This window comes from Diorhabda carinulata, chromosome 2 (assembly GCF_026250575.1).
Source record: "Diorhabda carinulata isolate Delta chromosome 2, icDioCari1.1, whole genome shotgun sequence".
NCBI lineage: Eukaryota > Metazoa > Arthropoda > Insecta > Coleoptera > Chrysomelidae > Diorhabda > Diorhabda carinulata.
The window spans coordinates 10109903-10133182 of NC_079461.1; the positions used below are offsets into that span (position 1 = coordinate 10109903).

Consider the following 23280-nt stretch of genomic DNA (forward strand, 5'->3'; position numbering starts at 1 on the left):
CGTTGCAATAGTTAGTTGTCAATGCACCAACTGTATAATTAAAAATTTTGATAACAGCTTTAGTAACTTAAAAATTTTCTTTCTAGTATTTATAATGGTTCAGTTTGAAACGTTTCTTTGTAGAGTAGCTTTATTGTTACTTTAACGAATAAAAATACGGTACAAGAAAAAAATAGCAAAGGCTTCCACTATTTTTATGTTAGATTCCTATTACAAATTTGAAAAAAAATCTTTTTACTCGGCTGGGCCATAAAGAGATGAAGAGTTTTTAGAGGATAACTGGTTTCAATGTTATTTTAAATAAAAAATTATTGCAATCAACAAAATTTCATTTGACTTTTCAATTCCAATAAATAAGGGAGCTGTAGATTATTCCTTCGTTCCTTTAAATCCACCTTGTGTGCGTTCATAAAACATCACTTATTACGCATTAGTTTCACACGTAGGTATAATTCATTCATTTATTATATAAATAAATGAACTAGATATTGAATAGTTTATTACATAACGAGCGCGGAAAGTGACATTTAATACACGGGTGTGAATGTTTATATTTCCATCGAATACAATATTTTTCTCACAATCCCCCAATGCAATAAACTTTCCTCAAATCAACAATTCATTTTATATTATTTACATACCTATTGTAATTATTTTTATATGTTTATTATAATATTAATGTTTGTACTATTTGTAAAATTTATAGGAGGCGTTTGGAAATTTATAGTTTGCGATATTCCTTGAACAGATTGCAACTTTTCTGGTTCGACCCATAATGATACTGATTCCGTCAAAGCTCTAGAATACGTCGTGGACGTTTCATTCACTGCTCGGAAAATTTTATTTGTAATTTATCTACATAACTTTCTGCCAATGCAGTGGACTTCTAACCCAAATGTCTCTTACATAACTTCGGATTTTATGATTGTAATTACTCTAGGTACATTATAATATTCATCAACACACACTTATTGTCTCCTAACGTTTTCCTTGTTGATAATTAAGGAAAACTTGACTTTCAATTAAGTTTGTTGGCGTAAATTTTTCAAAAATTTTAGAAAATTCACTAGTTAGTGTGAAAGATATTGATTTTTTCGTTTTGGGGTCCGGTGATTTCAATAAATGCTGCAGATCTCAGATGTTCGAAGTTATGGATTAACGAATAAATTGATCAATTTGTTAAGTTGTTGAAGTTTTCGACTTTTTTGGCGTATAATCATCGCACATACGCTTTAGTAGTGCCTTTAGCTTACTATATATAATATAATAATTTACTTATATAATATGCAAATCATGATAAATATTAAGAGTGCTAGTAATGTGTTCAAAGACTATTTAGTCTTTAGATTTTCTAAGACAGTACTACTACATAGACCAGAGGTGTTAAACTCACTTTTACAGACGGCCATATACTAAATTTTAAATTCTAAGGCGGGCTAGATTGAAAATAAAAGAAATGAACTGAATTATTATAACATTTTATTTATTAAATTATATTAGTATATAATATACAGTTGTTAAAAATCATATCAAAGTTATAAAAGATGGTAGGTAATTATGTTGAGCTTAAAGATTCAGATACCTGACTTCTCTTGTTTTTGACAAGTTCATTCATGTCAGGTATCATATTCGTTGTAGTTATTTTAAGCATTGGTTGAAGATATTCCTTCGTGCGATGTTCTTATTTATTTTCATGACGAAAAACATCTGCTCACATAATTAGGTGCTACCAAACATGCAGAGAATGCATGCTGCATGCTTTTTAATTCCGGGTAATTATCCAAACTCTTGAAATATGGTGTATAAAATGTAAGAGCGTTAATCTCATTAAATATTTCTTTCAAAATACTGTCCAATTGAAGATCTATCAACTCCAATTGCAAATGAACTGGTGCCTGTGAAGCTTCAAAATTGAAACTGTCGGTGATTTAGTCCTCTGCTCTTTATAAAATGTACAATTTTAATTATAGGTTGCATGACATGGTCCATTTTTAAATGTTTTGATGCCAATGATTCCTGATGAATTATACAGTGAAATCCCACAAAATTCCCTGATGTTTTCTGTTTGAATTTAGTTCGCCCGAATGTTTGCCAGCCATTGCAGGAGCGCCATCCGTAGTTGTGCTGCTAAGTATATTCCAGTCGATTTCATATTCTGCTATCAAATGCTTAATTGCAGAATAAATATCATTTGCTGTTGTAGTAACTGTTCATGGAATGCACTTTAATATATTCCTTAATTTTCTCCTTCAGTTGAAGAACAAAATTTTGAAATAAATCATTTATTCTTGAAGCAACATTCTTTCTTGAGAGCGAAATATTTTGATTTATTGACTTTTGAGATTGAAATGAAACATCGGCAACTTTTAACATACATCTTTAATAAGATCATCATCAGAGAAAGATTTTGATCTCTTCGCGATTTATAATGCAATAATAAAACTTGTTTTAGGGCATCTTCACTCTCTATTGGCTTTAGTGAACATCAATTGTTAACCTTGAATTTTAGATTTTAAAGATGACAATGTGTCGATTCTTATTTTTTTAAGATAACAATCCCAATTTTTACTTGAATGATTTGCATGATTCATGTGCCTCTTCAAATTAAACTCCTTACAAACAGCAACCGTTGAATTATAAATCAAACACAATGGTTTACCTTTCCATTCTATGAAAAAATATGCAATTTTCCATTTAGACTGAAAAACTTTGCACTCACTATCAACTTTACGTTTTTGTGACATTATGCCAAAATCGTAACAATTATAGATATCGCAAGCGCACAATCACTTCAATACCTTCACAATCACTACCTCGCAGTACAATTGAATTCTTCTATTGCTTCGATTACTCGACTCAACTGACTCAGGTCGCGCCGACGCACTCGTTTTATATGGTTAAGGAATGTTCTAATCTAGACTCAAGCGCGTGGAAAATTCTATCGTTCTCGACAAAAATAATAGGATATTTTCGATTCCTGCGAAGAGATGGCGAGGACGAGTATTTAAGATATCCGTAGAGGAATCGAATGAAGTCTAAAAAATCTATAAAACATGATTCTTCTTTCTGTGACACATTCTGGCCCAGGGGCCGGAAGCGGCCTGCGGGCCGTATCTTTGACATTACTGACATAGACTATTAACACATTATCGAACAAGAAAGAATTTATTTCATAAACTGATTATAGCAGATTTGATATCTATTTTGAGAGTTTCTCGGTAAAATATTGTAAGTTGTATTTTCAGCCTCTGTTTAAATATTTTACAGTGATGATAAAAGTAGGTACATCCTACTTTCATCATCACTTGAAGCGATATAGGTGATATCGATATTCCAATATAATACAGCCCCTTAAATATCGACAATCATAAACTAGATATCTAATAATATTAAATATTTACCTACCCATTTTACTTTTGACAATACAAATTGAGATAATTAAACATCAAATATGTTTGATAATTGTATTATTTGCATTTTCTATTGCGACGCGAGAAAGCGACAAAAATTTTCTACCGCACTTTAAGCAGAGATTTAATTTTGTTTTAAATAAATTCCAATTAATTCATTCAATTATCAAAAAAGAATTGCTTTTTGATTATCTTTTTATGAAATAATAATCGCTTGCTATTGCTTGAAAAAAGTAGAAATTATATCCGATTTTTAAACATTTGTTTTCAAGTCTTATGAAATAATCAAAAACCTTTTATAAATCTTAGAAGCATTTGAAAAGCTTCTCCGTTCTTCTGGAGTCTGGGCGTTAGTTTTTTTAGATGTTCTACTTTCTTGTGTACAGTACACCCAAATTCCTGGTTATAAGATATCGAAATTAATGCTTAGTTCAGAGTGTACACCAAAGCAGATAAGCTTAAATTTGTTCATGTCAGCTATTACTAGTCAACAGCTTAACCAGCCATTATTAAATACGGCCTTAACAAGTTTAAATAACGTCGAGACTAATAAACGACTTAGAGTCAGTGATGTTTAATGATTTTTTCCATTCAAATACAAACGGATTCACAAAAGTTATTAATTCAAATTTATCGTAATAGAAATTAATAAAAAAAATATACGTGATAAATAAATTCAATAGAATTTCCTTTAGAAACACATAGAAGGTCATTAATGAAAATACCGCTAAACGACCTTCGAATATTCAAATTAAGCTTAAAATCTGGTGTCGCGACCAACTGATGCACCATTATGAGGAGAAAGTAAAATTAGATAATGAAAATTTTTCCGATACGCAACATCAGATGATTACGGAATATAAATATTTTGATATTAAACTCTTGTGAAATTCTCTGACAAAAATTAACAAGAACTTTTAAGTTGTGTGTACTTAGCGTTTAATCTTCATTTTCTTTTTTCCCTAGCCTAGACCTATCAGTAAGTATCAAGTATCAAAGACAATACTAAACGATGTGCTGCCATAAAATTAAGTTTTATTTCATTTTGAAATAAATTACCAAAAATTTCACTAAATGATAATGTAGTAGCGTCAAAGACTATAAATACTAGCGAGATTGAAAACTGGAAGTCAATTAAGGACTAAAATCGATGAGTACGTCCTTTGACCTCAAAACATATGAAAATATGCAACAAGTCGCCAAATATGTTCCGGCTAGCGAATCAATTTAAATTTTTGGTTGTTTTCTCATTTTTTTTAATACAATGCCGTATTTTTTATCACACCTCGTATGTTTAGTCACAAATATTTTCAAGAACTTTCTAAAATATTATGTGAATGTCAGGAAATAGTATCTTTGATATAATATTTCGAAAAACGACAATAGTATATTTTGGCTGACACGACTATATTTTTTTTAAACTCCAATTTGAAAAAACATCACGTTTTCTAAAGACAATACCAGATGGTAGTTTGCAAGGAAGACATATAAATAACATAAACGGGTATTTTGATCACGCTTTTCGAATAACACACTGCATATAAAGTGATAGATTTAAAAGAAAAGTGGAGTTGAGAAATAAATTTACATCTTTACAAAAATGAGGACGATCAAACAATACTAAAAAGCAGTTACAACATGCTTTACTCGATGATCAGATGTTTTGATAGAATAAGTATTACAAAATATGTTAATGGATGATTGGTAATCTATAGGAAAGTGTTTTAATAATACCTAGAAGCAAGTCACGTAATAATTAAGTGTAAAGTAAGAAGTATTCGGAAAAAAGTAAAATAGAAATAGAAAGATTTGCCAAAATTAACGAAAAAATTTAATTATATAAAAAAATCTATTTCCATCGAATTAGATCGGAAATCTACGAAAGGATAATATAGTATTACCCTGCTGTGGATACTAGGGCACACTGGAATAGAAGTGAATTATCAAAGAGGTTTGACACCCTTTAGGGGACCAGAACACATTGTGCTAAGACAAACCGAGACAAAACTGGTAATATACTTGACGAAATCTAATAGATGTTTTAAGTGGATATTGTAGACTGAATAGATACCTCGAGAAACTCAAACTATTGAAAGAAATCGACTATATATTCTGCAAATAAGAAACGGAAACATCTATTCATATATTTGTTGAATGCAAAACAGAGTCAGTCTCAGGAACGTAATTGAATAATTTCGTAAGGAAGATGTTTATAAAATAATTTTGAGAAACAAGTGAAAGGTAGTATCCAGAATTACTTGTATAATAGTAAAAAATATGATTTCAGAATTATAAAAATTCGAAAATGTAGAATTCAACTAAAAACAATGAGAATAAAATATTCCTTCTTCTTATGTGAAAAAAAAAAGTTTTTTTTAATAAAAGCAATCCTCCCTTACAAAGACATAGCTTTTTATGTTCTGTTACTCTAAAGCAGGGGTCTGCAAACTTTGAAGCCTTCGGGCCAGGATAATTTTTTTCGTCACATCCCAAGGACTAAAACAATAGTTTCCATAAATCTCATAAGTGTTTTTGTTTCATTAGTTGGGATAATATATAATACTATAAGTAATGGTCGACGATGACTTGACTCCTCTCGTATCTATCAATTTAACATCAGAATGACAGGAGTGACCACGACAAAACATTGAAACCAGTATTTCGACGTGCTATTGGTGAACGTGTGTTGCTTTAATGCAAAAGAAGTTGCCAGCTGCTTGTTAACAATCCGTAACTTTTATAGGGACAACCTGTACAATCTAAAGATAGCAAAAAGGTACTCTTCGCTTAACTCGATAAAATTCGTGGTTTAGGAGATATGTAGATAGATAGTTGAACATGCCAAGGAAACCATTCGTCATAAAGAGCCATTCTAAAGAAAATTTGATTTATAGTCACATAAACATGGCTGTCGCTTTTGATTCTCCTGACAAGTGCGAATTGCGACCTGTTATTCGTTTATTGCAGGTGGAAGGGAACATTGCAGTGGTTAGACAAAATTGGAAGTTCATTGTTCAATAAAATACTGATGGAGACATTGTGACAGGTGATGAGACATGGATTCTGTATGGTACGCCCGAAACGAAACGGCCATCAGAACAATGGATGCGCATAAATTCTCCAACGAGACCTATAGAATTCAAACGAACCTTCAACAGCCGTCAGATTAAAGCAACTGTTTTCTTGTGGAGTTTACGCAGCCTGTAACAACAATTAATGCAGATTCATACAATAAAACTTTGCGACGTTTACGGAGAGCTATTTGAAACAACCGAAGACTTATGAAATTGTTCTGATTCACGAAAATGACCGTCCCCACAGAGCTTGTGTAAGCCAACGACTCCCTCAACAATTTCAATGGAACATTTTCAAATACCCACCATACATTTCCGACCTAACACCGAGTTATTGTAATCTTTTCACTTAACCAAATGGCTTGGAGGGCGGCGCTTCCAATCATGGAGGCTGGATTTTATGAAGAGGATATTGCATAGCTTGTTCTCAGATATGACAAATGCCTAAATTGTCAAGGAGAATATGTAGAGAAATAATCTGTATCGATCCGTTTGTCATGAATAAACCTTTTCGATAAATTAGTTATTACATTATTTAACATAAAAATCTATGAATAATTTACATAGAACTTATACTTATATAACTTACTTTATATAATAACACAGGGGCGGCTAGTGCCAGCTTTTAGAAAATTGAGAACTCAAAAAATTGATGATTACATAATTTCAATTATAATAATAATCCGAAATAATACAACATTCTCAATTACTTATCCAAACAAAAATTATTAATATATTGCCGGCACCTCATAATACCTTGACAAGAAAAACTGCAAACAAAATGTCCTACGTTATAATCCGGGCGGTCTAAAACAGTGTGGTGTGATATAATTAGAGAAGTTCGTATCCAAGAAATATTACTCACGAAATTTATATCACAAATGATTGGAATTGTGGTTATTACCAAAAAAATCCATTATACTTTTTCCCCGCTGATAATGCTTGAACCGAAATAGGGATCAACAAATTAGAGCACTTAAGTTCGAAAGTAAAACTCCAAAAGCCATCTTTATATTTGTATGGAATATGAGTTATTAGGATCAACCAATATTATAGCTCTATTAAATTGTGCTGAATATTCAAATACATAGAATAGGTATTTATAATCCGAAAAATCTCTCAACATGATTAAGTTACTGGGAGTGTTTACGGTTTATTATCAATTGAAGTCAAACAGTAAAGATATGAAGTAGGGTGAGGTAATTCGTATTTTTCTTGAGTAATAACCACTTCAAAAATTTCAACATGGTCGATAAAATCAATAGAAATTTTTTGGAAACATGACAGGACACTTGGACTCTTTTAACACGAGCCGCCTCTGTAAGAACGTAATTGAATTTATTTGTAAGGTTTGTTTGATATTGATTATATAAATAGCCTTTTTGCATTTGCTTTTTATATCTTCTATTGCAATGCAGTTTCTAGGGTATATTAACATTACCAAATTATATAACCAGCTATATAATATGCACATGTATAATAATGTGACTTGTTCGTATTTATGAGGATGGTCCCAGAAGTAGGTACCTGGCCCAACAAAGGAAATACAAAAATTTTGGAAAAAAAATTTATTTACTTTTCGAAATAACCTAGCCATTTGTTCAAGTCTGGAAACAGAAAATGTTCCGATGGGACTAAATCTGGCGAATTGGGTGCATGGGGTAGCAATTGAAACTTTAATTCATTATTTTTGGCGATTGCAATAAGGATTGACTTAGGATGCATTGTCTTGATGAAGCAACACTTCTTAAACAAATGCGGCCATTTTTGCTTCATTTCTTTGTTCAAACGTTGCTATAAAGTTCGCATAACACTCGCCGTCTCCTTTTTCAAGAAAATCAATGAAAATTCTTTAGAGCCGGTTCTCTCTTTTCAGTCCATTGTTTTGATTGTTCTTTTGTTTCGAGTGTGAAGTGATGGACTCACGATTCATCCATGGCTATGAAACGGTGCAAAAATTTGGCTTTATTTCTGTGAAACATTGACAAACACTCGATGGAAACATCTTCACGACACTGTGGTGTTCCATCGGGAGCAAACGCGACACTCACCTTGCGCACAACTTTCGCACGTTCATATTTTCAGTTGATATGTGATGTACCTAACTTTTTCAAATGCTTACTATGTCTGCTAGATCGCGCACTATCAGTCGACAATCATCCAGTACCAATTTTTGGATTTTCTTTTTGGAATTGTTACCTCATTTGGTCAAGCACTGCGATACTGGTCTTCTCAGGCGGTACCGCCTCTTTTAAACGCTGCTACCCAATATTTTACTGATGGCAACAAAGGAGCAGTCTCACCTAGAGTAGATTCTAGTTCAGATTTTATATTTGTTGGGTTAATGCCTTTCAAATAAAAGTATTGTATGACATAATGATGACCAATTATTATTACCAATATTACCTCCCGTTAGCGCAACACGCATTTCACTGAATGATTTATCTAATTAGACTAAGAACGAGAGACAAACGCGCGACATACTCCGGAACCCGCGGGGAAAGGTGACGCGCCGGCGATGTCTATCTTGTCGACGTTGTTGATTCAGCAGTTTCTGTTTTTATTATGCACGCCGCGTGCGCCTTGTGCGTGATAGAGATACTGCCGAATCAACAACGTCGACAGTGAGATGAACAGGCTTAGACCGGCAGTGAGGCGGCGCGCGGTACTGTAACCGCAAAGCGAGTGAATAGCAACGAGCGTGCGACGGATGCATTTAAGTTTTTTAGTAAAATCTGAGACATTATTGCTCTCCGGGAAGTTAACCATTATTTCCGGGCAATCCGGGAGTCAGAACAACAGATGGCTCTGTGATAGCCGGTAGCAGCTCAGCGATAGAAATGAAATCAGTCAATTGGTAAGTGACTTGTGATATGAAAGTAAGCCGTGTCATAAGCGAGCTTACAACAAAATAACCATGTATGGAATATCATAATGAATTAGTGATAGCGTTTGGGAATAATGTTCTACCATACTGTACAGTACCACGGTAACATGTGTCAACCAGTGATTATCAAAGTTCAAGATAACCGGTCATTGTGTAGTGTACAGATACATGCCATCATTGAGCAGCTCATGAATGAAGACAGAGGATGAATGCTACTGGAGAGTAGAGAGGACAGGTGGCGTTGAGAAACCGTCCACAGGATAATACGAAAGGAGCTGCGGTATAATAGAGTTTTATTTCTAAGGATATTCACTAATTTACTGTAAAATTCTATTACATTTCTCTCACTGAGAACGGGTTGTAAGATGTAAGGGCGCGCGGTACTATTGGCTGTTATAGGGTCATCTGTTGTTCTATGACTATGACTGCAGAACTGTCAAGCGACACCTATTCGAAACTGATCCGTTTACAAATCTACAAGAAAAAAACAATCGCCATGACTTATTATCAAGCTAATATTAATCAAAATAGTACAAAGATAATAAGGCAAAATAATAAACCATAACGTTAATAATAGATAGATAGATAGTTGTACATTTTAAGAAGGTCTCCTACTTCACTGCAACTTTCTCAAATCTTTTGTGGTCCTCCAAATCTAAATTATATTCTCCAATTAAATTCTTATGAAGTCCATCAGTTTGGTGTATGAATGGTTCAGTTCTTTGCCAGTGACTTTCTTCAACATAGTACTGCGAATTTCACGTTTGTTGAACTATCGCAGTTATTTAGTATATACTCTACAGTTTCTTCCTCTGATCAACAGAATCTACTCAAAAACTCCTTTGTTGCTTGTCTTTGGTTCGATGAATTCTTATGCATTACTCCTCCCACATTTCAATGGCCACTTTAGATCTTGATTTTACAAAGTCGCAAAAAGTTCCCGGTCCAACGAAGACCTTTAGCGAAGGGTCCAATGAATACATTTCTACGATCCCAAAAAAAGCAACAATCGATGGAATGGCGACACTCTAGTTCTCCAAGACCTAAGAAGTTTCGTGTCCAAAAATCTGCTGGAAAAGTTCTTGCTTCAATTTTTTGGGATTGCCATGGGGTAATCATGATTGATTTTTTGGATAAGGGTAGAACAATAACTGGAGATTACTATTCGACATTACTGACCATTCTACGGGAAAAAAATTAAGAGAAAAGACGCGGTAAACTATCCAAAGGTGTTTTGTTTTTGCAGGAGAGCGCCCCTGCATACAAATCTCATGTTGCCATGCAAAAAATTCGTGATTTAGGATTTGAATCCTAGAACACCCCCCTTATTCACCAGATTTGCCTACGTCCGACTATCATCTCTTTCCTCAACTAAAAAAAAAGGTTGTAAATTTTCTTACCAAGAGGAGGTAATAAAAGCTGTCGAGGTCTGGTTTGCAGAGCAAAAAGAAACATTCTTTTTAAAGGTCTAGAGACGTTGCAGGTTTGCTGTAATAAATGTATCCAATTACCCAAATTTTGTTTGGTTCTATAGTAGGCTAAGAATTTTTCAATATATCCTCGTACTCCTTATAAATTCCCTTGTCGCTCTTCAAAATATATTTTGTTTTATTTGTCTATAAAATTGTTAACTGTAAAAATTTTTATATATTAGAAATTTGAAATTATTTACTCCATTTTTTTTCAGTAAAATCAATGAAGAATCATCTTCGCACGAAATGGAATCAAGAAATTGCAGACAAACCATACATATTCTCCAACAAGATATAGATAATGAGCGAAAATTGAAAGAAGCTGCTTTACAAGAAAACAGGTATTTTCTAGTTAATCAACAAATCTCTCATTTATAACTGTTTCTCAGTAACAGTTGCATGATCATCGCGTAATTATCGGGATAGGGGCTCAGAGCTTACTAGAATCTATTTAGTAGGTCCTTCAGGGTAGTTTTCTTCAGTATACTGCTGATGGGTGTGTCTTCTATAAGGTACTACATTATTGAGAGCTATTTAATCCTGGTGGTATATTTGTTTGAATAGTTTTTAATTTCTTCTTCAATATATTTGATATGGAGGTGTCAGGATATAAATTGGATTGGAACGTTCCTACACGGCATCTGTTATAATATTAAGATTGTTACCGTTCATTTATTTCTATATTTGGTATGGACTGAATATTGTTTTGTTGACTAGGATTTTATCTACCAGTTAATTTGTTAATAGTAATAGTTGATTCTGCCTCAGGTTTTTTATCTGCGTACATACTTAAGTATTTGACCTCCCCTCTAGATTGGTTAATACCCGTTTTAAGATTACCTATGAGAAAGTTTCACGATGGTTAGTAAAAGTTACGTGGACTCATTTACTTTCAGTGTCGTGTTAACATTAGCTGTACATATAAGCTACAACACTGGTTCAAATTCACAGCATTATTTGGTAGAGCGAAGTTGATGCAATTATATTTTGATGTACCAGAGTCTGTCGAAAACCTACAATAAGTCCAGAATAACGCCCAAACGCTACTATTTTTCTACCAAGGATCAATATAGTCGTAAACATAATGGATTTGTTATATATCATGGCGACTTGTAGACAAAATTGGTATGACTTGTTGCTGTACCACTATGGGTTGTAATCGAGATATAAACAATTTGTCTAAAATTTTAGATGCTATCTATATTGAGCTTATCGGTTTATAAAATTTCACGTCAATTTTACAATTGTCTAAGTCTTAGCTAGGATATTTTTGTTTATACTTTTCTTACTGTAAGGTTTTTAGAAGGTTTTTAGAGAAATAAATTGACTTCATTTTTTGCGTTTTGGGTTGACATCGTTAGGATTGGATTGAAAGAGTATCTGTTTCGCATGTTAAGGGATTTTGTTGCATATCTTTATTGAGCTTTTCATTTGTCTTTGAGATTATTTTAATTTCCTTTAAATTTTCTGTCAAGACTTATATCGAATTTGTACTTCGACTATATTCTGTTGAGCTTTTTGGATACTATGGCCGAGATCGTTTGCTATCTACTAAATTTATGATTGTTCCATGAGATTGTTAACTAAAATTTAACTTCTTATGGTTACACTTTCTATTTCTTAGACGTTTGCAAGACGATCTCTCTTGCGTTTCTCTAGATTGTCGTGATGCAAGGAAAGAACTAGAAATTGCTAAAAGACAAGTAGAAGATCTTAAAAGGCAACTTCAACACTACGTAGCCGAAGTAAAACGGACAGAAGATCTAATAACTCAAAAAGAATTAGAAAGAACTGAAATATTAGATCAGTTCAAGAGTTTATCGCAGGAGAATAACGTTTTGGAAACTACCAATCATACATTAGAGAGCGAGGCTACTCAATCTAGAGTTCAATTGTCTGTTGCTTTGGATCATGCGTCAGATCTGGAAAGGAAAGTTGAAAATCAAGAAGCTCTTATAAAAAGTTACGAAAAACAGGTAATTAGAAACAGGTGAATTGTTTAAGTTACATATTAATATTGTTTTGCTATTACAGATATCAGAATTGAGCAATCAAGTCGCAAGTTTAGAAATTCAACTTAAACAGGGTAGCTGTATGACAGATAGAGTATCAACTGAGCTGAAACAACTAAAAGATTTGTGCGTTAGACTCGACGGTGATAAAGATGATTTGAAGAAAAAATTGAGAAACCAAGAAGATGAAACAATAAAAGTAAGTAACGAACTAAGATAGAAGGATGACTACTGATAACCATTTCATTTTTGAAAAGTTTAAATTTATAAAACTGTTTTGATATAATGAAAAAACTGTATTAGGCAGTCATTTTGCTTCGATTTACGGAAACGTTCTGACTGTATGCAAGATTTGATCTATTAACAGTTAAACATAGCATTAGCACTGACGTTTTTGTGATTTTATTTCGAAAATGTTAACAATTACTACATCAACACTTTATAATAAAATTATCATTTTCAGAGACGATAATTTGGTTATCGAAACGCCAGTTAGGTAATATGTGTAGTGGTATTAATCAGTGTGTTATTAAAATAAGAAAATATCCAATACAAAACAAAAGCTCATTCTATTCTATTCTGGTGTGCTGGATACATAGTCGACAATGAAACAAAGAAATCGGTTTCATCTTCCAAAATATTCTCCAAAAAAAAAATAATAAGCAAATTACTCTGTATAGTAAGATATACTGTTTTGCGAATCGTTTCTGAATCTACTTTGATTAGTATATTCTATACGACCCAGTCTTCTCTCTTACCGACATATTCTAGTTAAAACATTTGATACGGTTAATGAGGTACAGTTGAGGTGGTTTTTATAAAAAAAAAATCCAAGTGTGAGGAAAAATCAATCGTATAACAAATATTTTACATCTATACAAAAATTAGTGTCAATTATTGAAAACAACTTTTCCTTGAAACTTCTATAAAAATATTCATCTCCCATAATATTTTATCTGAAAAAAATCTCCTTAGATTATCTTTTGATAACGTATTAAGTGGTTCAACATAGTTTTCCATTTGGCCTGACCATATGCGAAGATGCTACTAGATTGTCTCATAAGTACGTTCCTTCACTAACTGCTAGAAATTGTGGAACAGTTTCGGTGGCAACGATTGTTAAATTGAACGACAGTTTGAATTGAACCTCCTAGGTGACTGAGCAGAGGCAATGATGTGAAAAAAAACAGGCAATGATGCCTATACACAGCAGGAAGAAGAAGAAGTTTGAATTGCTTCTCATCCACCGTATAGTTCAGATTTGACCCTCAGTGACTACTGGCTACTCGCTGATCTCAAAAAATGCTCGCCCGTAAGAAATACAGCTCAAATGAAAAAACAATTACTAAAAGTGAAGCCTATTTTGAGGCAAAAGACAAATCTTTCTACAAGCACGGCATCGAGAAGTTAGTGACACGTTGGAATGATTGTATTGCTCTTGAAGGAGATTAATTGATGAATAAAATCGTTTTTTGTGTTTTTCTTATTTAGTCACGCGACTTATTGAGTAATGTGTTATGTTACCTGTTCTGTTATTGGCACTATTGCTCGTTAAATGGTATATTATTTCACGATTCACCATGTAATATGTTTTGAAGCCAGATAACAACAGTTCATGTCTAAATATTGTATAGGAAAACTAAATTTATAATTTATCCGTTCAAGTAGTTAACAAAAAATATTGAATCTATTGTGTTGACATTTATCTATAATTTAATTGGGTTAATTTAAAAAAACATTTATACGCTTTATTCCGAATGAGTTTTATATTTTTGTTATTTTTCGAATAGATTGAACGCCAGGTAGACTTTCTCACAAGGGAAAATAAAGAGCTGAAACGAGCATTGGAAAAAGATCATGATAGCCAGGAAGGTTTGGAAAGACTCTTAAAAGAAGCAAGACAAGAAGTAATTGACCAAAGATTATTAAACGAAGACTTGCAGTCTGAAGTAAATAAGATGAGAAAAAAAATTGATGAACTACAAGAAAGATTGTGAGTACAATCTTATATTCCTTCATGAATTAGTCAAATCTGAAATTTAATTATCTTTTTAAACTAATTGTTGACTATCAAAAATGGAGTTTTAACTTTAGTGTAAAAGATGTGTTAATCTATGTACTTTCCTCGTTATTGGTATCAATTGGAATTATCCTCACAAAACAGTTATTGATTAGATAAACTGAAATAAACTCATGAGCATACAACTTAATATTCATGTTGGTAATACTGTATTTAATAAATTGCAGAAGCTCTACTACTGAACAATTGGATCTCTTCCAAACAAAAGCTTTTGAATGTAGTCAACAAAATAAACAATTGAGAAGGGACATCGCAAACGAACGATTTAGTAGAGCTAGGGAGGATGGTAATAAACAGTATCCATCACTTTAATTTTTGTGTAAAAGAATTGATATAATGTTTCTTCAAATTTTTTATGTTCATGACTTGATATTTATAGAAAAAAACAGTAAGCCAGTGCTAATTTATTAAATTCACTTATGAATATAATTGGAAAACTGATTAGATTTTCCAATAATATAAATGTATTTACGCTTCTATGGAAAGGTTCCAGAATTATTTAATTGTTTTCAAGCCCTGTCATTTTTACCAACCCACACGTCGTCAAGGCCATATTCCCCTTGCTGAGAAACAGTCCTCACTATTTTTGATTTAAGCCGTCCTCATATACGCTTTTCCAAAAAGTGAGGCAACTTGATATATAGTAATGACTTTCCCTGGATTCATAATCATTCAGTCACTTTTCTGACTGTAGACCGATTTTAGGGGACCGAAAAATCCGACATCGAGTGGTTGTAATTTCTAACGGCAAACTAAGAAGATGGATACCATTTTCCCTATAAAAAGATATGGCTTCGAGATTGTATGTGAAGAATGATTGTCCTGAACTAAAAGCACCAGATTTTCGATATTCGACCGTACATAGTTTTGAACACTCACAATTTTTGGAATTTTATTGGGAACTGTTAGCATCCCAGTTTCATCCATATTAAAAATTGTTTTTCCCCGAAACAAGTACTTTTCTTTAAGCTGTTGAAAACTAGATTAAGTCCAATGGTACGCGCTAAGCTTACTTTTTCCGGTTGTCTGATAGCTAAATGTTATATTTTTGGCAAAACGTTGTTATCCATTTCTTCCCAACAACTTTGGTTGTCTTATTAAAAGGATGATTCAACTTTAATTCCTCCGCGAATTGATATACAACTGCTTGTAATTCCTTGATTGTCAACCCGTAAAAACGTTGATCCGACTGTTTTATTTTGTTTACTAAATCAAATTCTTGCTTCAAATCAAAAACGGACTTAAAACGACCTAAAGATGTGGGAATATGATTTCAACCGTATTATCTGGCTAAGCATCTTCTGGACTGTCCATTGTTAATGTTTTCTTTTATTTCATCCAAAATTTTCTGTGTAAATTACAATTTGATAGATAATTGAAGTTACAAAGGTCTTCGTCACTACAACTTTGAGTTACAGAGGTGCGAAATCCAAATTATTCCTGTAAGTTATAGTCATATTTTAAAGTAAAAGAGGTTCTGGCAATACAACATTTTATGAATTTATGGAGGTTATTACGTTATCGAGTTTTAAGTTATTAAGGTTTTACTATATTATATTTTTATAAATTTGACATTTATTGATCGTTTTCTAATAATAATATGATCAGTCTCCCAATATTATCAAATGTTCATTTATTCGAAAATTATAGAAACACTACTTTTGTCCTACGTTCAAATTTATTTCAAATATTACTGGTTTATTGTTTTTCTGGTTTTGTTAAAAATTATTGTGTTTTTACATATTTCACACTTTTGTACATTCTTTTCTTCATTTTTGAAACACATTAATTCTTTTTCAAACTTAAAACACTTACTTAAAATGGATGTATTTAATATTGCTAATATTCCATTTTGATTGAAAAGTTCACTTTAACCACAATGATTGATCAAAAAAGCACTATAAATAAATAAGTGTAAATGAATATAACAGACTTTTGTGGCTTAATATTAAGCTTTTTACATTGTATACATATTATACAAGAGTTGTCTGAAAAGTTTTCGACATAACAAAGAAACAAGTGATTTTTTTCAATCACTTTTTTAATTTTTCAACTTTTTCCAAACAGGCATTTACATATGTGATGCATCCTCGTCTGATGAAAACCTCACTCCTGGAAGTGAAACTTTAAGAAAAAGTCATCGATAGTGAATACAGTGGGTGATCTACCAATTCGAAGTGTAATTCGAGGATTTTAGATATCGCGATCAAGTGTGAGAACGTCGCTTTTTTGCTATTTTTCTCTTTACCTCATCTAATCTCATATTATTGTTTCACCTTTTTGAAGATGATCGATGAACACAAAAACGGTCGCCATCACTTTTCCGAGCAACGAAACATTCTCTACCATTTTGGAGCAGGTTCTCCCTTTGCGATCCACTGTCTTGGCTGTTTCAGCATTTCAGGAGGATAGTGGCGTATCCATGTTTCATCCACAGTTATAAATCGACTCAAAAAATCCTACTTATTTTGCATTAATAAGGCTTGGAAAATCTTCATTTGAATGCGCTTATGGTCCTAACATTAATCCGACGGTCGTTCAGTACCATTTGGTGAACTTGTTCGATGACATCACTGATTGTCGTGAGTGAAGCTGATAGGGTCATGTTTGAATTCATGTACTCAAAATTTAACGATCGTTAATAATGGTGTGGAGTCACCTCTTTTATTTGCGTAGGCGTATTTTCTTTCAAAAACAAACACTATTTAATACATATTTTTGGAAAAATATTCACAGCGATGACTCACTCATACTATTGTCAAACACAAACTATGCGTCAAAAATATTTTTCCCACTTTATACTGATAGGCAAGCTCTGACATCTTTAGGCTGAAGTCGGAAACTTTTTAGACAACAGTCTTATATGTTTAGGATTGATTTTACTTAAATACTTTTCTTCTGCACTAATTTCATAAAGTTTCGTTTAACTAGAAAAAAATATTTCACAATAAACAATAAGAGTATACAAGTTTTTCTTGTCCATCTGTCAAAAATGTTGCTACCAATTCAAAAATTTTAGGATCGTCATAAAATTGACTTTGGCTAGATAATTTGGAAGACCTCAATGGCAAAGCAGACTGATAAGTTTTATATAATGTACGTAATAAAGTTGTATATAATTTCGTACTTATTACCTGACATTTCAATTCGAATAGGCTATTAATTCAGATAGTATCATGTAAAAAGTGATTTTAATTCAATTAGCTGACTTTTTGGAAGAGAAGAATGTTTAAAAATTGTGTTATTATCGATAATATCCAAGATTGAAATAAGCAGACTGATAAGTTTTATATAATGTACGTAATAAAGTTCTATGTAATTTCATATTTATTACCTGACATTTTAATTCGAATAGGCTATCAATTCAGATAGTATCATATAAAAAGTGATTTTAATTCAATTGACTGACTTATTGGAAGAGAAGAATGTTAAAAAATTGTGTTATTATCGATAATATCCAAGATTGAAATAAGGAAATCTTTCAGAGCGAAGTATGAGTATTTTACTACTTATAAACAATTGTACTAATAAGAATTATTATCAATCTATCCTACATTTCATTTTCTGTAATATGTTTCTCCTTTTTTCGGTCATCATCTCAAGTTAACATCTCTGTGTATTTTATTATTGTCGGTAGACCAAGAGCTCATTAACATTGTTTGATTCCTTGTACAATATTATATAATATATTCAATTGAATCACTTTTTAGTTACTTTTAAAAAGCATTATTTTAATCCTTAAAGCTAAGTACAAAAATAATTGATTTTATTGAAAACTGAGATTTTGGTGTATTATCAGACCTTATCGATGTTATCTATAAAATAAGTCCAAAAGTTTTTATACTAATTTTTTGTAATACTAAATAATTTGTATGTTCTTAACGATGGAGGTTGATGTGTCCGCTGTCACATCAACAAACGTCCACTATTGCTACAAACATCAGAATATATCACTACCAATGGATTTTGACGTACCATTATTAATTTATTAATTTTGTTCTTTCCTTGCTCTACAGGAGTTATTATATTGATGTTAATATCGTATTAGAATATCATTTTAACTTATATGTAATGGAATTTTACAAGAACAAGATGTATTTTATAAATTAAGTTTTATTATAAAATTTTTAAAATATTTTTATATTAATTTATAGTGTGTGCCTTAATTTATCTGAAATCGCTATTAAACTAATATATATCTATCATTTTAATAAAATTATACAATTTTCTACAACTTATTTGTATTAACCCAGTACTCAAAAATATATTTAATTGATTACCGAAGTCTAAAATTGTGGATAGCCATCTATTTTCCTAGATAAATTATAATTACCGTATATGTCCTTTCCTTTTCCCCAATTATGTTTCTGCGTAATCTACTTCATGATTGACAAACTTATCTGGAAAACACCATGATATGAGTGTCTCATTGTACCTATGATCAAATTCATATTACCCAGATTAGAACGTCGCTAGAAGTTTACGAAATGTACTAAACACAATTCAAATCCTCCCTTTATACAGCATATAAAATACTTTCTAGTTTGTAGGTAATATCGCTCTTTTGAGTCCAAATTAATTTTTCAGCATAGTTTTGATATTTACTTGTGTTCTATTTTGTAGGCCACCCGTGGAACCACTTTATAGCTGCACTGTATAGGTTACCGTAAGGTATTTCAATATTTCCCTCTGAACTGTAGTTAAGTTTACCTTTTTTGACAAATTCATTAAACTTTTATTACCCGGGATGACTCAATCCGTTTAGGTCTGGAAAGTACTATGTAATTATTAAATATCTTGATTGCTATCTGAAAGCCCATACATATTTTCTAATGTTTTTTTTTCAACTTTCCTACTACTTTTTTTTGCCTGTGTACCCAAAAGATTTAACTCTAGACAAATCTGCTGTGCCAAAAATAAACTAAATGTAGTCTATTTTTCTTTGAGTCACTAGCATATTACTAATACAGTGACTTTACATTCGACTTCCTGTCGCTTGGATACTTGGACTAAAACCTGAAGTGATAAGTGACTAATTTGTAGCAACTGTACTTTTTTGTTGGTCCTGAGCGAAAGTCTAATACATCTTATACTAACCATTACCGTTATTCTTATTGTCTTATTGGCAGTTTAATCACTACATCATACTTTGATGTGCTTTATTATTTTGTCTGTTTTCTTAGTCTTTCCATACAAAATGTTTTATCATATTGAGTATAGTACAATTGTAAATCCACAAAATACCTTTAAAAAAATTGAAATATACTAATATAGAATACTAAAATTTATACACAAATTTTTATTTAAAATTTGACACTGTATTTGTAGGCGTCGTCAAAGTCGCATTCTTCTCCTTCTCCAGGTGTTTCTGTTGGATAAAAGACGGATACCGGAGAATTACCTTGCATGTACTTCTCACTATTGTATAATTCAAATAGTTCGTATTCCCAAATATTTTTATTTTTAGCTGTAGCTCTATTTTCCATTATTTTTGTATATTTTTCTTTAAACTCACGGAATTTTTCGATCCATTCCCGATCTTCTTGGCACAGTGAATGTTCCCCTAAAATTATTTTAATTCAATAATGGTATCGAATTAGTTATTATTCAAAACATACATTTTTATCTGAAATTTATTTTGAAAATATATATAATACAATCCCAGAAAAAAATTTTTTGGGGAAAAGCCATTTAACTAATTAAAACTAAGGAAGTACATCAGTTTCAAAATCTCATCTGGAGGGATTATTTAAGGAAGTGTATGACAAAAAAGAAAAAATGGTATGTTATGTTCACTTTGTTTATAAGAAGGAACATATCAAATCTGATACAAAATATGGTCAAAAAGAATCCTTAAAATTTCGGAAGACTTTGCAACTAAAGCTTTGGCAGATAAAAGTGATTGGAACCGCCTTCAAAAATATTGAAAGATTCAAGGATAACTTTGAGGAAACCTCTTATATCATGTTATATATCACCAAAGATAACTAATTTGTAAATATCAATTTGAAATGAACAAACCTATCATTGTAATTTTCTCCTTGACTTCGTCATACCTTGTTTTAAACTTCACATAATTTTGATACCATGAAGAATCCTCAAATTTCAAATCTGACATGGTTTTCTTAGATTTTGCAAAGATTTTAGCTTCCAATGTTTGTAAACTAATTTTATGGCGTTTAACTTTAGGTATTATTTTCTCTGTACTTGCTTCTATTGTTCGAATTTTCAATTTACCTTTACCTAATCTTGGAGCTATATTATTAAAAAATACATGTTCAGGAAGAAGAAGTGCACCATTCTCTCCAGCAGTGGCTGAAAACATGGAGCCGATATTTTATAACTTATACATGAAACTATGACATTGTCGGTTTGGTGGAAACATCGTGGAATAAATAATGTACAAATGTCTATGAATAGGATTTAAGATTACAGTTTATGTATTGGTTGGCTGAGATATTGTTGAGTCTAGCTGTGGTTATCGAAGCATAGACTGGTTGAAGTTCAGTCTGCTTTAACTTGCTGCTGACCTAAGTTTAGAGTAATTGGTATAAAATGTACTAAAAATACTACTATAAAGAGGTTAGATAGAGTGGTTAGTTCAGACATCAGGGCTCTGTTGTTACTCAAAATATATCCCACTTTCTCTCCCTTTACCACTTTACTACATTGCCTTCATATCTTGTGCGACCCTTTTCTGATTTAACAATTCCACAAACTTTATTGGATACATTTCAGACTTTACAATATCTAAGTTGTATATATTTTAATATCTTCCATTTTTCACAATTTTTGTTTAAAATATAATATGTAGTTTATTATTTGAAAAAATTAATTTATTACCACTCCACTCGCGTCCTTTGATATCTAATAATGTTATAGGTCCAACTGGCTTATTACCAGCGAACTCTGCCAAAATATGAAGTCCTTCATCCACGGTGTACATGGCAGATCCCACATATTGACCGTTATCTATGTGTCCTATATATCTAGCACCATTTGGAAAATTAATCTCCGCCTCTTCTGCCGATATTAACTTGTCATTATACCATTTTCCTTTATAAGACTGAAATAAGAACATTTAATTCCCAATACAAATTTCAAAAATCATTTTCATTAATATTATATACTATTCAATATTGCATATTTATTTCGCTTAAATTGACATATTAAGTAGAATATTTAATGTTTCAATAAATAATATAACATGCGTTACTTTATTAACAATAGCTGATAAGAAATATCTTTATTAAGTAGGGAAAACATACCTGCCCATCTTGTGTATAATATATTCCTTCTCCTTCTCTCCAAACGAGACCCTTCCTATGAGCAACATATTCTCCTTCATATCTGTCACCGTTTGGAAAATTGAACGAACCAGTTCCTCTATAAAAATCGGGATCTGCATCAATAAGTTGATTTATATTCGAGGGCATCCTCTCATCCAACTTTTTTATCGATTTTGCCATTTCGAGAATTCAAATATGACTTTTTTTTGACAGTTTGATTAGCTGTCATTTTGAATCGAATAAAATATAAATCTTGCTCTTCATAAATGATCACAAATGGACATCGATAGGGCAACCAGCTTTCTCTATGTAAAAATAATACATAACCTCATATTATAAAATCGTACTCATTCCGAATATTGGATTGGTTGGTCGATACTGGAGGGCATTCATTTATACGAATTAGAACGAATTGAAATATGCAAACAAGTAGCGGACTTTTTTGCTACTATAGGGTACTTGCATTTTTTAAAATGTAACTATTTTTTGTTCATTTTATAAGTTCTTGATATGAAATAATGGCAGAAAGTAAAATATTTATTTAAAAGTGAAAAAATAATATCTAAATATTGTACTGTTATAATACTGTTTTGGCATCATAACAAAACTTAATCGTGATGGACTTACATCTTTGCATAAAATACGATTTATATACCATTTTTCAATCAAAGTTTAATAATAACACTAGAATAACCGAGTGAATAACTGTCGTATTTACTTTGTATCATATGTTCAGTATTTATAATATCTATGACGTCACGGATTATGGCGGCCTTACTGAAATCTTTAAACTACCTATAGAATTTTTGAGATTTCAATAATTTTTTTATCTACAAATATTGATCAAAGAATTGCAAAAAAATTAAAATAAAAGCTTTATATAAACTATCTAAAACTATTTTTTTCTCAAACCATGCAAGTACATATCCTATTCGACAAATTTTTGTGGATCATTCACCAGAAAGGTTGATAAATTAGTATATTGTTTCTATTTTTGTTGATGTTTCTTCTAGTTGTTCATCTTGTAGTGTTTCTTAAATTGAAGGCATAGGTGCT

The 23280-nt window shown here is 31.8% G+C and overlaps 2 protein-coding genes across 6 annotated transcripts in view; one reads left to right on the forward strand and one right to left on the reverse strand.

The window, feature by feature from the left end:
• LOC130903865 (centrosomal protein of 135 kDa) overlaps positions 1-23280 on the forward strand; it is a 72910-nt gene that overhangs the window by 44261 nt on the left and 5369 nt on the right. For 4 of the 5 annotated variants that reach the window (XM_057816217.1, XM_057816219.1, XM_057816220.1 and 1 more), the window contains exons 16-19: positions 11059-11184; positions 12468-12819; positions 12878-13054; positions 14646-14848. In XM_057816217.1, the coding sequence (XP_057672200.1) occupies positions 11059-11184; positions 12468-12819; positions 12878-13054; positions 14646-14848 (858 nt within the window). Of the gene's footprint in view, positions 1-11058; positions 11185-12467; positions 12820-12877; positions 13055-14645; positions 14849-15102; positions 19220-23280 lie in introns of those variants that run through there. The other variant, XM_057816222.1, reaches the window with a different exon arrangement.
• On the reverse strand, positions 20215-22519 carry LOC130903867 (uncharacterized). Its single transcript, XM_057816225.1, has 4 exons — positions 22204-22519; positions 21779-22001; positions 20957-21250; positions 20215-20498 (listed from the first exon to the last, which is right to left on the reverse strand). The coding sequence occupies exons 1-4, from the start codon at positions 22402-22404 to the stop codon at positions 20239-20241; spliced, it is 978 nt and encodes a 325-aa protein (XP_057672208.1). The 5' UTR covers positions 22405-22519; the 3' UTR covers positions 20215-20238.

What these genes read in the sequence shown, in the direction of transcription:
- LOC130903867 (XM_057816225.1), bottom strand. Translation starts at nt 22,404, where the DNA reads ATGGCAAAATCGATAAAAAAGTTGGATGAGAGGATGCCCTCGAATATA. An exon ending in ATTATACACAAGATGGGCAG is followed by an intron (nt 22,002 to 22,203) that starts GTATGTTTTCCC and finishes TTCTTATTTCAG; the next exon opens with TCTTATAAAGGAAAATGGTA. An exon ending in CAAAGGACGCGAGTGGAGTG is followed by an intron (nt 21,251 to 21,778) that starts GTAATAAATTAA and finishes CCATGTTTTCAG; the next exon opens with CCACTGCTGGAGAGAATGGT.